The sequence below is a fragment of the Podarcis liolepis genome, assembly GCF_965112155.1.
Source record: "Podarcis liolepis genome assembly, chromosome: 4".
Classification (NCBI taxonomy): Eukaryota; Metazoa; Chordata; class Lepidosauria; order Squamata; family Lacertidae; genus Podarcis; species Podarcis liolepis.
Window position 1 is genome coordinate 66,665,429 of NC_139558.1, and position 20,704 is coordinate 66,686,132.

Consider the following 20,704-nt stretch of genomic DNA (forward strand, 5'->3'; position numbering starts at 1 on the left):
AACAAACAGAGAATAATAGATAAATAAATAAACCTAATGCACAATCAACCTGCATATACAGCTGTAATATAACACCACATTCAAAACCTCCTGCCTTGGGCTCTGTGCAAGCAGAGAAGATGCAACTTTCCCCAAGGCAGCTTTGCCTGAGTTACCTGCAGGATGGGGCAGCACTGGCAGCAGCCAAATTTGTGGGCATGTCCCATATGGTCCGGAGCTTCTGAAATTACCAGAGTAGTGTATGAAGTAGCCACACTGCCCTGGAGTGTCTCCCATGCTGTTGAAGTAATGTTCAGAATGATCCCTTGAAGTGGATGAAATTGATGAATACTGCATCCAATGAATAGGAATTTGGTCCACATATTTTGGTTGGGGGGGGCAGTGCAGGGAGTTGAATTACTTAAATCTGTCCCTCTTCGACACGGTACAGTCTTATCATAGAAGGAAGAACCACACTGTAGTTTGCCTGTTCGGCCTTCCTCCCTCTCCCTCTCCCTCTCCTCCCCCCCTCTCTCACTCTCTCTCTCTCTCTCTCTCTCTCTCACACACACACACACACACAACTTCTACAAGAGCCACTTCCCTGTGCTGATATCTGAAACACTTGACAGTGAATTATTGAGAAAAGTATGCATATGTGAAGTTATTAATAAAACTTAAGAGACCTGTTGCTTGACACCCCCTAATTGTAACCAAATCTTGCCCTATCAGTATTCTAAAATCAGTAGATAAGGGTTGCCGCCCTCCCCCCCTCGGATTTGAGCATTGTAATAACAACAGCCGCATGTGGGCGATGGATCACATGGGTTTTCCCCACCTAGGGTTGTCGTATGTCTGGGAAAACCTGGATATATCCTCCTTTTGGTGGCCAACATGCCCATCTGGGTGGGTTTTTACATTTTAAAGGAAAGTTTCAGGTTTGTAGTGGGTGGGTTTTGAGCTCAGGCAGCTTGGCCTGCTCTGCACGCCGTGGCCACTGCCAGCCCAAACCAAGGAAAGAGATGCGGTGATAGCGGCCTCACACACCTCTTTTCCTGGCTCGGGCTGGCAGCAGCGTGGTCCTCTTTTTTGTTCTTCAAGATATGGCAACCCTAAAATTAGCACCTCACTGGCTCTGCCCATACCTTCTTGAAATTCATTGTTCTAGCAGCCATTTGGAAGGCAAGGCAGGTTGTTATTTTAAACTGACCTGTTTATATCATTCTATTGCTCTGTGGTTATAGTATGGTACACTCTGACTGAATTGTTCTGCTTTTAGTGATACTCAGTTTTAATTGTTGATTTTTAAAAACAGCAACTCCTATATAGATCACCCTCAGAAACCTCTGGCAACATGTGGTGGGGTATACATTTAATTATCTATTGTTAATGCAGCAAACGAGAAATTAAGATGAGGAAAATTGACAGCACCAAAGTACGGCCCATGAAATCTGAGCAGCTTCTCCGTATAGAGGACCATGATTTTGCAATGAGACCTGGGTTTGGAGGTAAGTAAATTTGCCTTTTCATACTTGTTAATTATTTTTTCTCATGCAGCAAACTGCTTGAGCCTGGGCCAAAGAGGTCATTGGTATGAGAATGGTATGTTTAACTCTATTTCTTCTTCCCCAAGGTTCAAAAATTGAAAACAACTTGGGATAAAACACTACTTGGTATTTAATTTCTAGTACTAGCAAATCTTCCAAAAGAATACTTTGCCTAAAGTAAGGACTGCCTAGTTTCTTTTGATTCCTGTCTTACACCTACCATGGAACCTGTGTGTTTTACTAAGGATGGAGATACACCTGGGTAACAGCCATGGGGAATTCAGCCACTGTTACCTTTATTGTTCTCTGCAGGTGTTGGTGCAAGCTAATCCCTACATAGCACTCAAAAGGGCCATATTTGAATGTCTGCTACCTCCTCTCCAATTCCATGTTACTCCAGGACTTCAGCTAACATCTGCCCCCATTTCCTCCCACCCCATTTGCTGGTTTACCATCTAGCATGAATTGAAGAGTTCAGGTGAACTCAAAAGGTTGCATACTATTTTGTGATATTTTACTGATAATAAGGCCTACTTTACAGGGCTGTTGTAACAATGCGGGTAACATGTTGCAGGGTAGAGTGCTGCTGTTCAAACTTTTACCCAGTTCAGCCAAGTCTTTATCCAGGGTATATTACTTTTCATTCACCACATCCAACATCTGTGTCCACTGATCCTTGGATGAAGGATGGCATATACAATCAATCAATCAATCAATCAATCAGTCAGTCAGTCAATCAGTCAATAGATAGATAGTCAGACTGTGCTGAATTCTCCTCCCCCATGTGTTTTTCTGTATATATTTTCTGCAAAACATTATACATAAAACCTCAATGCAGTTTACAAAAAGATAAAACAATAAAATCAGTGAAACTTCACAACCATACAAACATACAATAGTTAAAATACTAAAACAGATTAAAATTACCTCAACTTTCTAAGCATCGGGGTAGACATGTCTAAACAAGAATGTTTTTAGTAGGTGCTGAAAAGAATACAGTGAAGGTTACACCTCAATCTCAATAGGCAGCGAGTTTCAAAGTGCTGGTGCTGCCACACCAAACAATCAAGTCCTTACAAATGTGGAATGGGTATTATGTGGCGCATGTAGTCGTGCCAATTCTGCTGATCTAGGCAGTCGAGTGGACACAGGTGGGGTACAGCGATCTCATAGGTAAACTGGTTCCAAGTTGTTACGGGCTTTATACACTAATAGTACTAGATTGAACTTGTCCCAGTAGCCAAACGGCAACCAGCGTAGATCTCTGTGCACAGGTGTTATATGCTGACAAGGCCTCACTTCTGTGAGCATTCATGCTGCAGCATTTTGTACTAAGAGCAGCTTCTGGATCAAGCATGAGGGAAGCCCCACATAGAGTGCATTGCAGTAATCTAGTCTTGAAGTAAGCAACACATGAATTACTATTGCAAGGCTTTCCTGGTCTTTCCACATTTATTCAGGCTTGATTTCCTAGAATTTTTTAAAAATGAAAAGCCAAAGTTCAAGGAAATGCCTGCTTATTTATAGAGTGCCATCAGCACACATGGCACTTTCTGGAGTGCAAGAGGGCAGGTTCCTGCCCTGAGGAGTTTACATTCTAAAATTTGACATGGGGAACATGGTATCTTGATCCCATTAGCTGGCAGTAGCTGCAGAAGTGAAATGATGGTGTACTTGCATAAACACAACTATTGTGGCATCCTGAACCCTGCACAGCCAGTTGATGATTTTTAAAGATATCCTGCAAGGACAGAAACTGATGCAGTAAACAATTTTATGTTTAGCGTTTTCATTAAAAAAATACAACCAAAATGCTCAGAGGGTTGTAGCAATTCCCCTAGAAGGTGACAACATTTGGACTTTTTAGTTAGGAAAAGAAGGCAAGTAAGAGGGGAAATGAAGAAATTCGTAAAATTATGTATGGCGTGAAGAAAGAGAAGGGTTTTTGTTTTGTTTTTCACTTCTCATAATAACATTAGAATCTGAGGTCCTGCAATGAAGCTGAATGGGAGGAGAGACAGGACCCATGAAATGATGCTGTTTCTTCACAGTCACAGCTCATTACACAACTTCTGTAATTCACAGCGACAAGTTGTGGTGATAGCCACCAGCTTAAATGGCTGTTAAAGAGGACTGGACAAATTTATGGCAAATAAGGCTGCTAGACATCATAGCTGCTATTTTGAGGACCAGAGACCACATGACTTTAAATACCAATTGCTGGGGAGCCTAAGTGGAAGCAGGCTATAGCACTCATGTTCTGCTTTGGGGTTTCCCATAGACATCTGGTTTGCTACAATGGGAACAGAAGGCTAGACTGGACAGGTCTTTGGTCTGATCCAGCAACACTCCTAAGTGCTTCTTTCTGCATCATGCGGCAGAAAAATCTATGACCCTCTCCCCTGTTTTCAGGTTTTGAGAGTTCTGATTTGTGGATTGTAGACAACCATATGTACTCTGAAACAATGGAGAAATCTGAAGCAATGTCAAAACCTTTTTATACTAAGTGGTTAAACTTTTCTGAATGGCTTTTAGAACCACCACACTCTGAGCAGGTTTTTGTTAACAAAAGAAATATACGTGTTTGCACATACCTTCTAGTTTGGTCTTTAATGACAATCTTGCTGTAAGAGGGTTTCACAAGGTGCATACTTATTCTTAATTATTTAAAGCAGTTTTTTAAAAAAATAAATCCACATACCTCCATTTCATGGTTGGTACTTCGCTTTTCTTTCTTTTTGAAGGTTCTGTTAAACTCTTTGATCATCACATTTATTCTCTTTGTTATGTTCAAGGGTCACCAATACCAGTGGGCATTGATGTGCAAGTGGAGAGTATTGACAGCATTTCAGAAGTTGACATGGTAAGCTTTTCATTATTTCTCTACAGCAGTACTAGTATCCAGAAGTTTGACAAAAATGACTAGAAATCAGGTGTCAAAAGACACAGATTTTAGAAAGCAAACTGTGCTCTTCAAATATTGATGTACCCTTGCTCACTTTGCTTGCCAATCCATCCCCAAGCGATACCCCACTGGAGTTTCCTCTTCCCATCCCATGCAACTACTAAAACTCCTCACCTTCCCAACCTTATTTTTGAAGCTCTTTCTCTCTTCTGTTCTGCAGCCCCACTTTGCACCCCCTTTTCTGCCTTAACCCCTCTTTTGTGCAATCCTCCTTTGCACACAGTCCAATTACTTCTCCTTCTCTCAAGTTTTCTTGCCCACTGTCACCAGAGCCCTAAAACTGTTGCACACATGCATACACATCTATCTTCCTCCCTGCCTCCCATATTCCCAATCATTCCTCCAAATGCTACCTCCCACTCAATTCCACATGCCTCTGCCCCAATTCCTTCCTTCTCTTCCCACCCCCCTCACCATCAGAGAACTAAAGCTGTCCCACACACAGAGACCTTCCTCCCACATGACATTTACTATAGACATGAGTCCCCTCCTTTTTCTTCCTTCCCCATCCTCCTTCCCTTGTTCCTGCCTTTAGAATCTTGGGAAATAGCCCATGAAAGCAGTGTTATGGCAGACTACATACAATGTGGTTTATTGTTTATATATTCCTCTTTATTTTCTTTATATAAAGGACTTCACCATGACTTTATACCTCAGACATTACTGGAAAGATGAGAGGCTGTCATTTCCCAGTACCAGAAACAGAAGCATGACTTTTGATGGAAGACTAATAAAAAAGATCTGGGTACCTGATATATTTTTTGTCCACTCCAAAAGATCTTTCATCCATGACACAACTATGGAGAACGTTATGTTACGTGTCTACCCAGATGGAAATGTGCTCTTTAGCTTACGGTAAGCACAATGCTCTCCTTATCTTCCAGTCGCAAGAAACAAACATAAAGGTGAGAAGATACACTAGCTCAGGGATAGTCAGTGTGTTGCCCCCCTAGATGTTGCTAGACTATAACTGCCATCTTCCCTATTTGCCATGCTGGCTGGGACTGATGGGAGCTGCAGTCCAGCAGCATCTGGAGCACATGGGGTTGACTACGGTACCTCTGTGGTAGCTCATTGTGATCCTTGCAGAAAGTATAGGCATTGAAGGTTTATTCACAAGGCACTTAGAGCCCATGGCATAGTTTGGTCATCAGCTGTGTGCTGAGTTTCAGCTTCATGGCCACAGGTTCAGAAACCTGGCTCAGGTTTTGTTGCACTGTTTCTGCTATTCCTGTCTTCTCTCACTTTAGTCCATCCAGTCACAGAGGCTCTTCAGCTGCCTCTGCCCTCTGAGATAAAGTGGTGGTAATCAGGAAGAGCCTTTTTAGTGGTGTGTCCCCCTGTCTATGGAAGACCCTCACCAGGAAAGCTTGCATGGTGCTCACTTTGATGTCATTTCAACAGCAGGGAATTTAAAAAAAATTCCCCCAGGTCCCCCCCCCCCCTTTTAAACCATTGAGAGTTAAACTGCTTGTTCTGCTCTGCTGAGTTATTAGTTGCCATGTTCTGCTGCTATTTTAAATGGTTATGTAATTATTTATTATTGCATTATTGCAATGTATTTTTATTATATTTTTATTTCATAAGACATATTGTGCAGTATTATCCAAGCTGCTGCTCTCCAGGTGTTTTGGACTACAACTTCTATCAATCCTAGCCAGCATGGTCAGTGGTTAGATATGTTGTAATCCAAATCATCTCAAACACACCAGTTTGGGAAGGCTGATTAGTGTCTGCTAAGTATATCATCTGGAAGCCATGTGGTTCAAATCTCACCTCAGACCCTCCCACCCTGCAGATTAGGGTTAATAATACTCATTTACTGTACAGGTTTATTGTAAATGTTACTGAGATAATGTGTTTTGAACACTCCCGAGCACTATATAAATGCTAAGCAGGATGATGATGATGCTATGTGATATAAGAAAGCAATATATTGCATGTAAGTTTGAATGTAATTGGTCCAGAAGGTTACCTGGTAATTAAGTCCTCTTTGGGCTCCAGGCTTTGTACACCCAAGGAAGCCATTGGCTTCCTTATGCTGGGAAGGATTTAAAAAGGCTTCTTGGTTAGGCTTGGTATTTGCATGAACAACTTGCCTGGCTCTTGTGAGGGCTTGCATGTCTGTTCAGTGGATTTTAATTTCAGGCTGTAGTCCCAGATACTTTTCTCCTGCTTTTCACTCTGCTCATTCTGTAAGGCTGCCCAGCCTGAAGACGGCACCAAATGGAAACCCATTCTGTCTAGTATGAAATTGGATAATATAAATTAAGCACCAGATATACGGTCCAATTCAGTGAATTATTCCACCACAGCTGCAGTTTGGGATCCTATAGATCCCCAACTCTACAGAAGTATAATGAGGAGTGATAACTACTGCTCACTTCAACCCCAAGTGTTGAGAGTTGTACAAGTATGGTCCCTTCATATTGCCAGAGAATGTTCCTGGCAGCACAGATGTTCCAGGGCACAGATGTTAACCCTCTGCCAGTGTGGGAGGGAAATTATAAGGAAGGGAAGCAGGGGACTTGAGTTCTGAGGACACAAGCTCCTCTAGCATGCATCCCTGGAGCCAGATCCACCCCACCAGCTCCTTTTGTTGAAGGGGAATCGGCCGTTGCTGCCAAAAGGCTTGCAACAGATGGGGAAATTGTGCTCCTCCATGAAGTTTCATAATTTTTACTTCTCTAGATACTAAAATGATAAGGCCAAAATATTGAGCCAAAAATAAAAACATAAGACCCCCAACTGGAATCCCTCATTCATTGACCTTAAGGCTCTCATACATAATGAAAATGTTGATATGAACAGTAAAGCCTATCCCTTTGTTTTGCTTTATTGCTTTTCTGACAGAATAACAGTTTCTGCCATGTGCTTCATGGACTTCAGTAGGTTCCCACTTGACACTCAGAACTGCTCTCTAGAACTGGAAAGCTGTAAGTCTGGCTCAGCTATGGTATTGTATGTTCTACATGTGTGTGTTTTTAAATAAGAATTATTAGAAGTACCTTACCTATACTGTATTTTAAAGGCATATGGTGTCTCAAGGACTTGGGGGGGGGGGTCTTCAAATGCTCTGCTTGGCAACTAGATTAGTAAAAAGCAATGGATATTTATAAAAGGAGACAGAACACTCCCCCTCCATAAGCAAAGAGGGTACTATATTGGAAACCTCTGTCATTTCATATGTCTGGTTTCACTTAGGTATAATTTTGTATACCTTATTTGCTATGTAGTAAATGGCTGTGGTCTGTCTGAGGACTGTGGTAGCATAGAAGAAGATGATGCATTTTAAATAAAAGCACGCATTATACTCATGTAAAAACACCAGGCAGGCCCCACAAATAACCCAGAGATGCATTTTAAATAAAAAGACACATTCTACTCATGTAAAAACACGCTGATTCCCGAACCATCTGTGGGCCGGATTTAGAAGGCGATTGGGCCGCATCCGGCCCCCGGGCCTTTGTTTGCCTACCCTTGCTGTAGATGATTGAAAATCAAATTGGTTATAATCCCCTCCCCTCGCTTACCTTGCCCACTGTTATGGGCTTCATATGAAAGGAAAGAATCAAGCAGCCGAGCTGTCTTCCTGTTCAGAGTCTGGTGTTTTCAAATGCTATCTAGGTAATATAATGCGAGTTAAGGTGTAAATCAAGAGGAAAAAGAGTCACAGGCAAGTGATAGTCTGTTAAGTTTATTTATTTATTTTCCCCACAGATGCCTACAATGAAGAAGACTTGATGCTGTATTGGAAGCATGGCAATGAATCTCTTAGCACAGATGAGCACATTTCCCTTTCCCAGTTCTTTATTGAAGAATTCAGTGCTTCTAGTGGGCTAGCATTCTATAGCAGTACAGGTATAGCGCCTGACAGACAGTAATAGATTTTCTTGTTCTATCTAAATTCCTTTTGATCTTAGCAAAGAATAGCAGTCAGTGGAATGGCTGTTATGAAGGAAACCAGTTCAAAAGATTCTTTTCCACATCCACAGTGCATGTATCTATATTTTGATTTTCCTATTAATTTTTCTATGTGAAACATGCATATTTTTTGGGTATATCTAAGAGATCTAGAGCCATTTCACGATTCATACTGAATTTCGATTTTGTTTCATCCATCCCCACTGTGCATGGTATGTATAGAAAATTAGAAGAGAACTGTAAAAGGAACTGAAAATAATTGAAATTTTAATGCCTCTGTATCACAATAAATTACATTGGGGAAAGGAGCATTAAGAAGTATGTTAGTCTGAAATTAATTGCCTCACAAATTTTAGAACTTTATATACAAAGGCTAGAATTGAAAGTGTTATTACGTTCATGCTTCAGGTCAATGAACAGCAGAACCCCATTGCATATTGCAAACTGATTGTGGAATTACCCCATTTCAAATGGGATTTGCAGTGCAGTTGGAAGAGAGGGCACTTATGTTTGAAAAACACAAGTCTAACAATACAATCCTATGCATGTTTGCTTAGAAAGAACTATATTCAGTGGAGCTTGCTCCCAGGGACATGTGAGTAGAATTGTAGGCCAAATCTTTTTTGGGCATACAGAACCAATTGCATATTTCTTTGTATCCAGGCCATTCTAATTTTGTTTTTATGCTGCAGTGAATAGGTAGGCTTTTAATTCTCCCTGTGCTAACCTGGTGTAATCATAATATACATATTATTCTGGATATATTACTTTCTTATATTCAGGTAGGGTGGGATATTCCTGTTCTTTATATGCGCTCTTCTGTAAGCAACAACTTTCCGAAACTTAGGATGAAGAAAGCCAACATTTCTATTGGGTTGAAGAAGGGCTAAGGCTAGAGCTTTATTCTCAATGCAAATATCATTGTGTAGAGGGCCCTATTCAGACCAGGTCCTCATTAAGGGAGTGGAGGGCTAAAGCTCTCTACCCCTCACAGCTGGTTCGCGATCCAGATCAACTCCCTGCATCTGCAATTTATTTTTTAAAAGAAATTCATGCAATTACTTATTGTAGGAATGGCGTCACATCTGGCTTGACTCTAAAACATACACTTTTTAGTGTTGAATTTCTATATGAAGATATGCTAGAGCACAAGCATGTCTGAACGTCATGCTTTATAACCTGGTAGTCTATAACCTTTACACAAGTTCAGGATCAGTGTATACCCATGCTCATTGTTCACACAGCCAATTAACTCATAGGGATTAAGAAAGCAAAGAACCACAATCCAACTTCTACTTAGTTTAAAAATCCTTGACTACCTGCCAGTAAATTGTGGTAGATCAATATAAAATACTTTATACACAGAACAATTTCCTCAAACTTTTAGATACAACTAATTTAATTGTACAGTACTTTTGCTGTATTGGCTGCAGTAATAGAGGAACAGCTTTGACTTAATATTGATAGTGTAACCCCCCCCCCCTCGAAAAGTTCAAAATAGAAAATCAAGTAACGATGCTTGTGATGTGAATGATTAAAAGTAGAAAAGACAGTGATTTAGGCTGCAATCCTATACCTACTTATTGGAAGTCAGACCCATTGAACTCCATGGGGCATACTTCTGAACAGACATGTACGGAACTGTACTATATTTGTCATTAAGGTTAGCCAATATGATTGCATATTTTAAAATCTCACTTAACTTTTCCAAGTTGGAAATATGTGGGAGACTTATACCTTTAGAGCAGAATCCAAACTCCCGATCTACTGGGCAAAGGTTTGGCTGGGACTTGAGAGCTCTCTCTGCCCAGCCCAGAACAGTCCAGAATCAAGCATCACTCTGCTGGCGTGGAGCTCCCTGTTCCACTCACCAAAAACACAGTCAGTGGAAGTACTGCAACAGGCTTCCCGTGGCTGGTAGCCCATAGAAAGTTGGACAGGGAGGGACTGAGCCAACCTATGGTCTGTCTGATCCTGAGCCAGCTCCACTGCAATCATTTGACAGCACAGAGCTTAATTCAGGTATAATTGCTATGCCAGCTGCAGGTTGGTGGCACCTGGAGCAGACTTTTGCCTGCCTCTGCTTCCACCCCAGCTAGCATGAGCAGTGGGGTTGCAGATACAGATTCAGATTGCTCTGCCAAGTAGGATTATTAGAGTAGAATTTCTACTACAATATAATGCAATGTGATTTTCATTATAAAAGCAGGCTTTTATTTTTGAAGCTATGTTTTTCTTCCTTTAACAGCATGTGTGCTGTTCCTGCAGAATTATGCAGATGATTCACTAGATGGCACTGTCTCCTGTGCGGTGCTGTTGATTCAGTAGTCGGATGCTTGGTTTAACAGCAAAAAAGTGAAGCCAATGAAGAAACAAGAACAAATATAACCTGAGAATTTATTATTATGAAATATCCCTGAAGCATTTTCATAATGGTAGTACTAATCATGCAAGACATGATTAGTCAAATTCCTGGTGGATTAACTGCAATTCTGTTGTTAGCCTGTACTTGTATAGCATTTTTTAAATTCCCATCAATTAGAGGTGTTTTTGATCTTCCAAAGCCATTGCTTTAACAAAGGAACTGGTTATAGATTCTACCCCACATACACAGGATCACAGGTTTTGAAAGGACCCATCTATAACACTATTTAAATAGGTAAAGGAGGTGGTAAATGTATGCATATTAATAAGTCACAGTTCAGCGGAGGGAGAACAGAATGTGGATGTTAAGGAATATATTTACATATTTCAACAGGTTGGTACAACAGACTCTTCATAAACTTTGCCCTGAGGAGACATATTTTCTTTTTTGTACTACAATCCTATTTCCCATCTATGCTGATGGTGATGCTGTCATGGGTCTCATTTTGGATCGACCGAAGAGCTGTTCCTGCAAGGGTATCACTTGGTAAGCTCTCATATGAATATATTTAGGGTATGGTGGAAGACACGTTGTAGCAATTGGCTTGTGTTGGCTTTATAGGTAGTTCACAGAAATATATTATCATTATCTTACTCTTCCTACATTATCTAACACTTATTTCATTTCTGGTAGAAGGAATTTAAGTGTGCTTTGCCTAGTTTTGCTATACCCAGAGTTGTTCATTAATCAGAAAGAGCTGTGAGATGCAGCAGTGTGAGAGGAAAGGTAGGCGGGGAACTGTCTGGAGAGTTAATTAACTCAACTCAGCATTTCTTGTGAAATCATCTGTCTGGGGGGGAGATTTCACTTTTGCTTTGCGTGAAAGAAATGGCTGACCTGGGCAATAAACCCAGACTTATTAGCTTAGTCATAAGTGACAGAGTGGTAGAAAATGTTTTTTACTATGTACAAGTTGCAGGCATTTTCTATGTATGTGAGGTGGTACAATGTACCAATGTTTATGCTCACATGCATCTCAGTACATATTATCAAGTGCCAGTAACCAGGAACCTCATGGTTGGTGAGCTGAGTCTGTGTGAGCTCTAAATCTGAAGCCTTGGTGGCAGAAGGGAAGAGCAACGTGCAGCATCAGCCCTGATGGCAGCCGAAACAGAAAGCCTCTCAATTGGCCAAATCTGGTATACCGTACTTTTCCGTCCATAAGATGCCCCCATGTATAAGATGACCCCTATTTTGGGGGAGTATAATTTAAGAAAATGGGAGGAGATGGCTATATTACCAGAGTTGTTAAGCTTTTTTGTGGGGGGATTGCTTTGGGAAGGATTGCGCAGTGGCGTAGCGTGGGGGGTGCAGGGGGGGCCAGCCGCACCGGGCGCAACATCTGGGGGCGCGCTCGCACTCTCAGCTCTCTGCCCCTACCTGGCTCACTCACTCTCTCTCACTGCAGTGCTGGCTGTGCGAATCCGATCCGAGCCGCCGGGTTGCCACCCACTGTGGAGGGGGGGTGCCAGGCATGCGGTGCGGAGAGAGAGCGAGGGACTATCTGGGGGAGGGACAGTGCAGCGGCTGCCCAGCGCAGCGCTAAGCGCGGGAGAGAACCACACCAGACCAGCCCACGCAGCAGCAAGAAGAAGCTGGCAGCGGCGGCAGGTTAGGGGTTAGGGGTTAACCCTTGCCTCGGGTTAGGGAGCGCAAATTACTTGCCTTGCCCCGGGAGCTGACAGCCCACGCTACGCCACTGGGATTGCACAGGGTTTTTGGGGGGGGAAATGCAGAAAATAACTAACCCCAAAGACAAGAGCTCAGAATTGCTCGCGTCACAGAATCCGACAAGCGTCTGCCCATTCGCAAACACAAGCCGGAAACTGAGCACCCAATTGCCGCAACGGCAGCCAATCCAAGGCAGCCCTTGACGCAGCCAAAAACCACACACCAAAACGCCACTTACAAGCTGCAGCTGGCGGTTGCAACCAATCACCTGGTCCCCTAATGTACTGCCTTTGTATTAGAAGTGCCCAGTTTTTAAACACTATTTTGGAGTAAAAAATCCGTGTCTAATACAAAGAAAAGTATGGTAAAGACTACATGTCTGGAAGCGAACAACTTTCTACTACAGTGGTACCTTGGGTTACAGATGCTTCAGGTTACAGACTCCGCTAACCCAGAAATAGTACCTCGGGTTAAGAACTTTGCTTCAGGATGAGAACAGGAATTGTGCAGCGGCGGTAAAGTGACAGCGGGAGGCCCCATTAGCTAAGGTGGTTAAGAACAGTTTCAGGTAAAGAATGGACCTCTGGAACGAATTAAGTTCTTAACCCGAGGTACCACTGTATCTGAAACTGTGGGTGGTTAACTGAGAGTCAGGTAATTAATCTGGGCAACATGGTTTCAGATGCTTACAAAACCTTACGTTATGAGGCAAACTAGTCAATACATTAAATGTGTGGTCATATTTGCATATAATTAATTATTTTAAAAAGCAGCTGGTGGGAGGGGGACATGAACCTGGACTGTGAAGTGGGGGGTTAACCATCTCTTCCTGTACTATTTATCCACAAAAGTAATCACCCTGGAGCTACCATCTGCCCTGGAAGGGAAGCTGCTCATATAGCATCTTCCCTTGTGGGTCAAAAAGCTTAGAGGGATTGTCATTGAGAAAAATGATGCAGGGGAAGGGTTAACCCCCACAGGTATATCATTTGGTGGACATCTCCCTAGAACATTAAAAAAATTAAAAGGACTGCTGAATTTCATAAGAAAGACCTAATATAAAAGGATACATTTTATGAACCTAACAAATAATATATGTTTTCTACTTAAATTATTCATCACTACATAGGAACCATGCTACTTAACCCCTTTCTCCCCTGCCGCCCCTTCAAGGATCAATGTGGCTAATGTTGAAAAGCATGTTCTTTAATGGGTATTAATACCCTGTTCTGAGAACCAATGTTTCACCATATCTTTACCTAGAATCAGGCCATATTTAATTGCTAGAGATTTAAAAGGGAATGGTTGATTTCTCATTACTCATTCTAACTAACGGAGCAGTATTCCAAGAAACTGAATTTGTGGTGTCTTGCTTCTTACTTAAGGGATACCCTTGAGGGCCATAGGTTAAAAAAAAACCCAAACATACAGAGTTTGTTAAAATATCCATTAAAGAACTATGCTTTTAAAGTAGAAAAGTAATTTCTTTAAAATTAATATTTTATTATTATAAAACAAAAGCATAACAAATACAGTTAGGAGATACACAGGAAAGAATAAATGTGGAAAACTAACAGCAATTATATTAAATAGGTGGTAAAGAAAATCCATGTTGAGTTTTATCAGGTAGCAGTAAGATTCCTTCAAAGAGTTGGGATATTTTGTTCTAAAAGGTGACAAGCGGACTTATAAGAAAATGAAAGCCAGAATACTCTTGACATCATATTTGCCTGGGATTTGCAGCTTGGCTGAAAACCTGGCCCTTCTACGCTGTAAATATGAGGCTTCCTTGACTCTGCATGTTGCTCCTCTGAGAAAAATGGAGCTTGGAAACATCTTTCAAGGAGAAAGATAGGTGCAACTCTAATGTTTTCTGTAAAAGAGCACTTAAAGGCTTGGGAAAGACATTGTCCTCACTAACCTTGTGTTGCCACTGAGCCTTGTACGTGGATTGAAATCTGGTACCACCACCACAAATCCTGGGGACTCAATTCAATTATTTGTCATGTGATATTTATACATGTCATGTGCTGATAGAGGAAGCAAGTTAGGGGGCACCAACCATTTGTACACATGTTATTACTGTGCATATTTTTGCAAAATGCAAGACCTTATTGATGCCGTCCCTTCATCTTTTCTCTCTCTCCTGGCAGGTATAACTACTGTGCTGACAATGTCAACTATAATCACAGGAGTAAGTGCCTCAATGCCTCAGGTGTCTTATATCAAAGCCGTGGATGTATACTTATGGATCAGCTTTCTCTTTGTCTTCCTGTCTGTCATTGAATATGCAGCTGTAAATTATCTCACAACAGTGGAAGAAAGAAAACAGCTGAAAAAGAGAGGAAAGGTATACACTTGCTTGTGTTCTAGTCACAGAAAACACTATTGTTTGTGATGTCTGTGCTGTGATTTGTGTTTCACAGTCCTTAGGCATTTGTGAAGCCTGTTAAAATGGTGTCTGTTTTTGCATTGTGTTCTAGAACTCCATTATTTCACCAAGCCTTAACCAAGGATTGCCTGCTTCTCAAACACCAGTATTACAGTTAAACTCTTTTCTTTGTTAACATCTGTAGTCTAACCTTCAGCCAGATGGTGCTAAGGTTGGCTAACAACAAAAGTAAAAGAAAACATTATAATAAATATATTTATAAATGTATAAATAAATATTTCTAAATAAAATAAAATTAAAATACTTAGAAAAATATATAAAACCAAGGCAGGAAGAACATCATTACAGTCAATAAAAACCACAAGTTAAAAATATCAGTTCAGCTTATGGACCTATTTAAATAAAAATGTAATTGACTGCTGATGGAAGATCATTAGAGGTCTCACTTGGCAAGGAATTCCAGAGGCTAAGAGCAGTTACCAAGAAGACTACCTCTTTCCCACCAAACGTCCCTCAGATGTAAGCAGATAAACAGAAGGGCCTCTCCCGAGAAACTTAAAATCTTGACAGCCTCATATTGGAGAATACAGTCTTTCAGGTAATCTGGTCTCAAGTTGTGTTGGGCAGTGTAGATCACAGCTAGAACTTTCAGTTATGCTTGAAAATGGACTGGGCCAGTGAAACTGTTGTAAGTCCGGTTGCAGCATTCTGAAGCACTCTGTTTCCACTCTTCAAAGGCAGCCACATGTAGAGCATGTTACAAGATTCCAAACAAGATGTAACTAAGGCATCTGTTACCATGCGTGCACTTGGTGGCAAAAATAAGGGCATCCAGTTCAGGGCTAAAGCCAGGATTTACACTGCAAATCTAAGTATCAAAGAGGAGTGCAACCCACTCCAAGATAGACGAAACCCCATTTCCTAATCTGCCTTTCAGCACCAAAGGCTAATAGCTAAGGGATCACATAACAATCTCCAACAGCACTTTCTGAACCTGTCAGTCCAAGAAGATTCAGAATCACCATTAAAACTGTGCCTCAAGTCCCATCCCATCCAAGAAGGGACTGAACCACTGTAAAACTGCCTCTGAATCCTATCCCATCACAGCAGTCCAACATGAAAGCTGCAGATAAGTCTAGCTGAACCAACTAATTTGTGTGGGCAAAAAGAAAAATAGAGATTATTTTGTGGTGGGGGAAGACTTGTACGTATCATAGACTGTATACAGTTAAGTCAGACTTGGAGTAGACTCAATGAGTTTAAGTCACTAATTTCAAGGAGTCTACTCTGAATACGATTTAAATACCACCCTGTTCTTTTCTTTTTAACTGTTACAAGTTAGGCTGACAAGATAGATCATGTTTATTTATTTATTTAATTTATTAATTTCTATATTACTTTATATTTTTAATAAAAATCTCAAAGTGGTTTGTTGTTGTTGTTGTTGTTTAGTCGTTTAGTTGTGTCCGACTCTTCGTGACCCCATGGACCAGAGCACGCCAGGCACTTCTGTCTTCCACTGCCTCCCACAGTTTGATCAAACTCATGCTGGTAGTTTCGAGCACACTATCCAACCATCTCGTCCTCTGTTGTCCCCTTCTCCTTGTGCCCTCCATCTTTCCCAACATCAGGGTCTTTTCCAGGGAGTCTTCTCTTCTCATGAGGTGGCCAAAGTATTGGAGCCTCAGCTTCATGATCTGTCGGTCGTGGTTTACAGTATATTAAATCAATAAATTACAGCATATTAAATCAATAAATCATATTAAATCAATAAATCAATAAAACATTAGCCGGGCAATGTTCCTCCGGCCTTATGAGGGGCCTCTTCAGTAGGGCTGGTGAGTGTGGGCCCCACCCCCTAGGCCAGGTGGAAAGGGCCTTGCAAGGAGTGGCCTTCAAGCCTCACAGCGAATATGAATGTGATATATACCATTGGTAAATAACTTTTGTTTTCACAAATCTTCTGTAGTGTTTATTTAAAAAGGTAACTATGGATCCTAGGTTGTTGTCATAAGAGACATATAGTTCCTGTATCTGTAATTTTAATACAAAACTTAATGTTAGAATGTCAATTGATTTTTAAAAAAGACTCTTCCACTTTTCTGTCCTACATGAACAACATTCATATTGTTAGACAACAAAGCACTCATTGGTGTCACTTGTGGAAACATCCTTATTGCTGATAGTCTTGTTAAAACTGTTTCCTGTATGCGGGATTAAAAAGAAGAAGCACTTGTTCTTCAGTCATTTTATTTAACCAGTAATTGTCCCTTTTTTCCTAGGCTGCTGGATTGTATAATATTGATGCAGTGCAAGCGATGGCCTTTGATGGCTGCTATCACGACACAGACACCACTGACATTGACCTGACCACCTTTTCAGTCCCTTCTGAAGAAAGTTCAACACGAGGGCAAGCACCCAGCACCCCCACTCTAGATGCAGCTCGCATCAAGAGGAAGAGATCCTTGAAAGGGAATGTGGGCAGGATTATTTTGCAGAACAATCATGCCATTGACACATACTCCAGGGTTATATTTCCTACTGTATATATTGTATTCAACTTTTTTTACTGGGGTTTGTATATATGAATGATGATACAGTAACTGATATATTTTTCATATGAGCACACCAGAAATGCATAGTAAAATACACATGCCATGATCTGTGTCAGCAGAGATGCTTTAGAGTCTGAACAAGAATTCTGGTACCCAAATAACAGGTTTTTCTCCCCGCTTGCAAAATCTATTATCTAAAATGGAAGTCTCAATGGCTCTGAGTTTGTTATGCACTCTGGGCTATTATTCCTAAATGATGATAGGTCATTTTAAGCTAGTTTGTATGACAGCAGTGTAAAATACCTATTTCTGCTGTGTGATGCACAGGATTGGTAGTTATGCAGCTTCCCACAATGCAGCCATGTAGCTTACAGAACTATTTTAAAGCTGCCAGGAGTGGCTAGACCTACACCATACAACACCTAAATCTTCCCTCCTCTGCCAACGTTGCCCACCATTCCCACCTACGATCCAGACTAGTGTTATACACTCAGCACTAGGATCTTTCTCCGAATGATTTCACTCTTCACATTGATTCTTGTTTACTTAAGAAAAATAAAAAGCTCAGTAGCCTTCATTCTTGGATGACTGAAGCTGACTAGGAGCTGACTTAGGAAGTTGACTAGGAGCAAAATTAGACCTGGTGCTGGAGAACCTAACCATAGACTGCCTGAGTTGTTGTAATAGCAGCTGGTATTCTATCCAGCCATTGGAAGGTGCACGTTGTGGAATAACCACAGATAATCAGTTTTAATTGAAGGCTCACAACAGGAAACTATGGTAGAAATCTCTGAAATAGTAACTAGTATAAATGCTATTCTGCTCAATTTAATTAAGGCCAAGTGATTTCAGTCACTGCCATATCTGTAAAAAATATGGTGGCAGCCAGCAGTAGCTTTACAGTCCAATCCAATGCATGTTTACTTAAATATTAGCTCCAGTTGTTTCATTGGGACATTATTCCAAATAGGTATACATAGGACTGCACTCAAAACTACACATTGCATGTATTCTCTTCTGGACCAAAGCAATCTAGGGAGACTGCAGGTTTAAGTGAAAAATGGCAGGCATAGTTATATAGGGGCTATTTAACCCTTCTTCCTCTGATTATTTTTGCATTCCAATTATCTCAAGTGTTTTTTTCAAAGGGTGGGGGCACATCCAGGAAATTACGTATACATGAATATGTGTCCTGTCGTGTTTGATTAGTTAACTGAGGAACTCTCCCATTATGCTACAAACTGGATCAGTTTCCTCAAAGAATAAATACTGGCCCTTAAAAAGGTCATAAGGAGGCTGCAAGCACCTGTCGCTAAGTAGGGAGAAATCTTACAAAACATGTCAACCCCAGATGTAAAGTGGAAGATTCTATGGTTTTTTACATTTAAGGTCTTGTGAACCTCTTATTTCCTTGACATCTCTTTGAAGACCATGCTGGAAATTTTTCTCTTTCTTGCTTCTGAGCCAAGTCAAAGATCCCATATAAGGTATTAATCATATAATATATATCAGAATAGGACTGCTATTAAGTTTAACCAAATTAATTGCAACTTTCCTATTCTTTGGGCTCATCCATCCCTACCTTTGCTCCGTGCTTTCTAGGTCCAAGTCCAGGCTTTTCATGGAAAACCCAATTGACATTTGCTCCAATTCAGCAGTAAAACACGGACCTTGCTGGGTAAAGCACTGGGACAAAAGAAACACACCATACACACACAAACACAGACCTGGAAAGTTGAGAGCTGTGCCTAGAAACATGGCATCATGTTGTAGAAGTGTGGATGAACGCTTTGTTGCAATCACTGTATCACACCCACAGGAGCACTCCCATTCATTGTAATGGAACTACTCTAGGGAAAATGGTTTGTAGTTTTGCACTTCTGATTAATGTTTTATAATTTTGCAATTCAATGTGCAGTATGGAAATATCCGTTGATAAAAATATAAAAATATATACAAGTAGTGAGTTAAAATAAAGATTTTGTTTTAAAAAAGGCATTCTATGGAGTGTGCATTTTTTCTGATGGTAGGAGGAACTGATCTCCCTGTTTAGAAAAGGGTGCTTGCCTAGAATCTCACTAGTTGTGTATTTATTTTTTACACTTCCAGCAACTACCCTTATAGTGAGAATATTAACCATTTATCAGACACCAGTCTCAGCTGTGCCCCATTCCCAGAAACTGGGGTGGCATGCAGGATTACTTTCCATGGCCATAGGCGGGGGGGGGGGGACTGCTCCCCTAGATCAAGTAAGGTAAAAGTAAAGGGACCCCTGACCATTAGGTCCAGTCGTGACCGACCCTGGGGTTGCGGCGCTCATCTCGCTTTATTGGCCGAGGGAGCCGGTGTACAGCTTACGGGTCATAGAATAGAATCATAGAATCATAGAGTTGGAATAGACCACAAGGGCCATCGAGTCCAACCCCCTGCCAAGCAGGAACCATCAGAGCACTCCTGACATATGGTTGTCAAGCCTCTGCTTAAAGACCTCCAAAAAAGGAGACTCCACCACACTCCTTGGCAGCAAATTCCACTGTCGAACAGCTCTTACTGTCAGGAAGTTCTTCCTAATGTTTAGGTAGAATCTTCTTTCTTGTAGTTTGGATCCATTGATCCGTGTCCGCTTCTCTGGAGCAGCAGAAAACAACCTTTCTCCCTCCTCTATATGACATCTTTTTATATATTTGAACATGGCTATCATATCACCCCTTAACCTCCTCTTCTCCAAGCTAAACATGCCCAGCTCCCTTAGCCGTTCCTCATAAAGCATCGTTTCCAGGCCTTTGACCATTTTGGTTGCCCTCCTCTGGACACGTTCCAGTTTGTCAGTGTCCTTCTTGAACTGTGGTGCCCAGAACTGGACACAGTACTCCAGGTGAGGTCTGACCAGAGCAGAATACAGTGGCACTATTACTTCCCTTGATCTAGATGCTATACTCCTATTGATGCAACCCAGAATTGCATTGGCTTTTTTAGCTGCCGCGTCACACTGTTGGCTCATGTCAAGTTTGTGGTCAACCAAGACTCCTAGATCCTTTTCACATGTACTGCTCTCAAGCCAGGTGTCACCTATCTTGTATTTGTGCCTCTCATTTTTTTTGCCCAAGTGCAATACTTTACATTTCTCCCTGTTAAAGTTCATCTTGTTTGTTTTGGCCCAGTTCTCTAATCTGTCAAGGTCGTTTTGAAGTGTGATCCTGTCCTCTGGGGTGTTAGCCACCCCTCCCAGTTTGGTGTCATCTGCAA

The 20,704-nt window shown here is 41.3% G+C and overlaps 1 protein-coding gene across 11 annotated transcripts in view; it reads left to right on the forward strand.

Moving 5' to 3' along the window:
- GABRR3 (gamma-aminobutyric acid type A receptor subunit rho3) overlaps positions 1-19,417 on the forward strand; it is a 30,921-nt gene extending 11,504 nt beyond the window's left edge. For 10 of the 11 annotated variants that reach the window (XM_083498672.1, XM_083498668.1, XM_083498673.1 and 7 more), the window contains 8 exons: positions 1,375-1,487; positions 4,322-4,389; positions 5,123-5,346; positions 7,345-7,427; positions 8,212-8,352; positions 11,174-11,326; positions 14,665-14,861; positions 17,186-19,417. In XM_083498672.1, coding sequence (XP_083354798.1) covers positions 1,375-1,487; positions 4,322-4,389; positions 5,123-5,346; positions 7,345-7,427; positions 8,212-8,352; positions 11,174-11,326; positions 14,665-14,861; positions 17,186-17,491 — 1,285 coding nt within the window. In that variant the 3' untranslated portion in view covers positions 17,492-19,417. Of the gene's footprint in view, positions 1-1,372; positions 1,488-4,321; positions 4,390-5,122; positions 5,347-7,344; positions 7,428-8,211; positions 8,353-11,173; positions 11,327-14,664; positions 14,862-17,185 lie in introns of all 11 variants that reach the window. The other variant, XM_083498666.1, reaches the window with a different exon arrangement.
- Positions 19,418-20,704: the final 1,287 nt, after the last annotated feature.